Source organism: Phytophthora infestans, genomic scaffold (assembly GCF_000142945.1).
Source record: "Phytophthora infestans T30-4 supercont1.107 genomic scaffold, whole genome shotgun sequence".
NCBI lineage: Eukaryota > Oomycota > Peronosporomycetes > Peronosporales > Peronosporaceae > Phytophthora > Phytophthora infestans.
The window spans coordinates 116,423-118,485 of NW_003303652.1; the positions used below are offsets into that span (position 1 = coordinate 116,423).

Consider the following 2,063-nt stretch of genomic DNA (forward strand, 5'->3'; position numbering starts at 1 on the left):
CAGTGAGCTGCTAGCTCTGAGTTGCGGCGGGTGTGCGGGCCGCCACGACGAACGAATGTGACGTCAGCGACACTTCGACTCAGCAGATCAGCAACGCGATCGAGCACGCGTGACAAGAGCGTGGATTCCAACGGTAGTGTCGCGTGAACAGTGGTGCTACCTGGCGACGTCTGAGAAGAATTCATGGCACTATTGTCGTCAAGAAGTTCCAGTAATGGTATCGAGGCAGCTAGGTCAACAGGAACGTCCTTCGACTTCACCGGCAAATGGTTTAGCAACGCTGCACACGGACTCCTGCGTAATCAAGGCCAGCGCGAGCGCTAGCAGCGGACAAGTCATGAAGTCAGCGTCAGGAAAAAGTGACAGTGACTGCTCATCGGACGTCTTCACGCGGATGAATCGGATAAAGAAAACCCCTCCAGCTCCGACGGAGAGCTGCTGCTACCGGACGAACGTAATGTCTGATGCACGGCCGAAGAGGTACCACAGGAGGCACAACAACGCAGCATCTTGGTAGTCCGACGCACAGCGAGCCGTTGAATATAAGTAGCGTATCATCTTCTTGAGATCCTCTTTTGTGCACGCAATAGCCTTCTTGACGAACCCACCACTTTCACGCTTGATGCAGTGCTGTTCAAGGGTACGCCCCATGCTGAGCAGCTGTCGTGCTACAGCGCCACCTTGAACAGGATACTCATCCAAAAGCCAGCATTTGACCTGGCGGAAGTATTGAGCGACGGAGTGGCGCGACAGAGGCTGCCCCTTGCTCCTGCGTGGAATGCCAGGTACACACCAAACTTGTCCATTAGAGTCACTAGTATACTACTCGCGCGACTAGAGTCTGCGACGACTAAAGCCACGACGTGCTCCATGGTAGTATTCTCTAAAGACAGGAAGCGCTCAAACGCTTTTAAAGCCGTCGCACGCGCGCGCTTTGTGTTGGCGGGCTTCAAGTCGTTCAGGCTCATTGTTCTTGGTCGGAGAGGTAGAAATATGCAGGTGATACGTGGCAAACCTTTAGCAAGTATTACTATACACATATCTGGTCGTCAACTCCGACTAGATACGTCGGAATCGCTCAGCTTCCGACTGCACCCTAAACTATAGTTTTTGGATATAATTGTATTCTTGAAGCAATTTGATTCGCCCAATGCAACGGAGATCGCTTTAATTGGCTATAAAGAATAAGAAACGATTATCATTGGCTAGTGCGCAACATACTAAAAATAAGATACGTCGGAGAGATAATGTTATCCAAAATTTATCGGACCGGATGACCTTATCGGACCTATGTGTTGTACACAGCTTATCTCAGATAGGTACGAGGTTTAGGCCGGACTGTCGCCAAAATGGTCTTGGGTGATTTGGAAATTGGAAGCGACTGTGGACTATATGAAGAAAGACCCACTTTACTTGATCCTTTCTGATGTGGGTGCCGACGTTTTACGCTGATTTACTAATGGTAATTGCCCGCCACCTCCATGCTGGACATAAATGGGTGAGCTACGTGCTTGTCACCTACATGCAACATGAATGGTGTGATGTCACCAATACTCGAGTCACTCGCGCAGTGGCACGTTTTCCAAAATTGCGGCATACCTGGTCATCAATACGTACTTGTACAGTTTGTCATGAGCTTTATACTTCTATTGATACAGACAACAGCAAACTTTTTGACGTTGCTCTGATAAGAAGGGAGTGAGTCGTATACTCCACAATGCAAACTTCTACCGTGGAGCTAATACGATCACCGCCGCGAACGCAAGTACTTTAAGCCTAAAGAAGCAGCACCTAGAGTGCAAACTTACTCGTTCTTAACCATGTGCTCAATCAGGTCCAGCACACGCGAGCTGTATCCCCACTCATTGTCATACCACGACACAAGCTTCACGAAGTCATCTGTCAGGGCAATACCGGCCTCGGCATCAAAGATCGACGAGTGCGAGTCGCCGATAAAGTCGCTCGACACCACAGCCTCCTCTGTGTAGCCGAGAATGCCCTTCATCTCGTTCTCACTGGCCGACTTAATGGCAGCCTTAATCTCGTCGTACGAAGCAGGGTTC

General features: G+C 49.8%; 1 protein-coding gene across 1 annotated transcript; it reads right to left on the reverse strand.

Annotated features, from left to right (window-relative positions):
- Window positions 1-1,456: 1,456 nt before the first annotated feature.
- PITG_19495 (glyceraldehyde-3-phosphate dehydrogenase, putative) lies at window positions 1,457-2,005 on the reverse strand (the record flags this gene model as incomplete). Its single annotated transcript, XM_002896041.1, has 2 exons — window positions 1,457-1,484; window positions 1,809-2,005. The coding sequence occupies 2 exons, from the start codon at window positions 2,003-2,005 to the stop codon at window positions 1,457-1,459; spliced, it is 225 nt and encodes a 74-aa protein (XP_002896087.1).
- Between the last annotated feature and the right edge of the window lie 58 nt (window positions 2,006-2,063).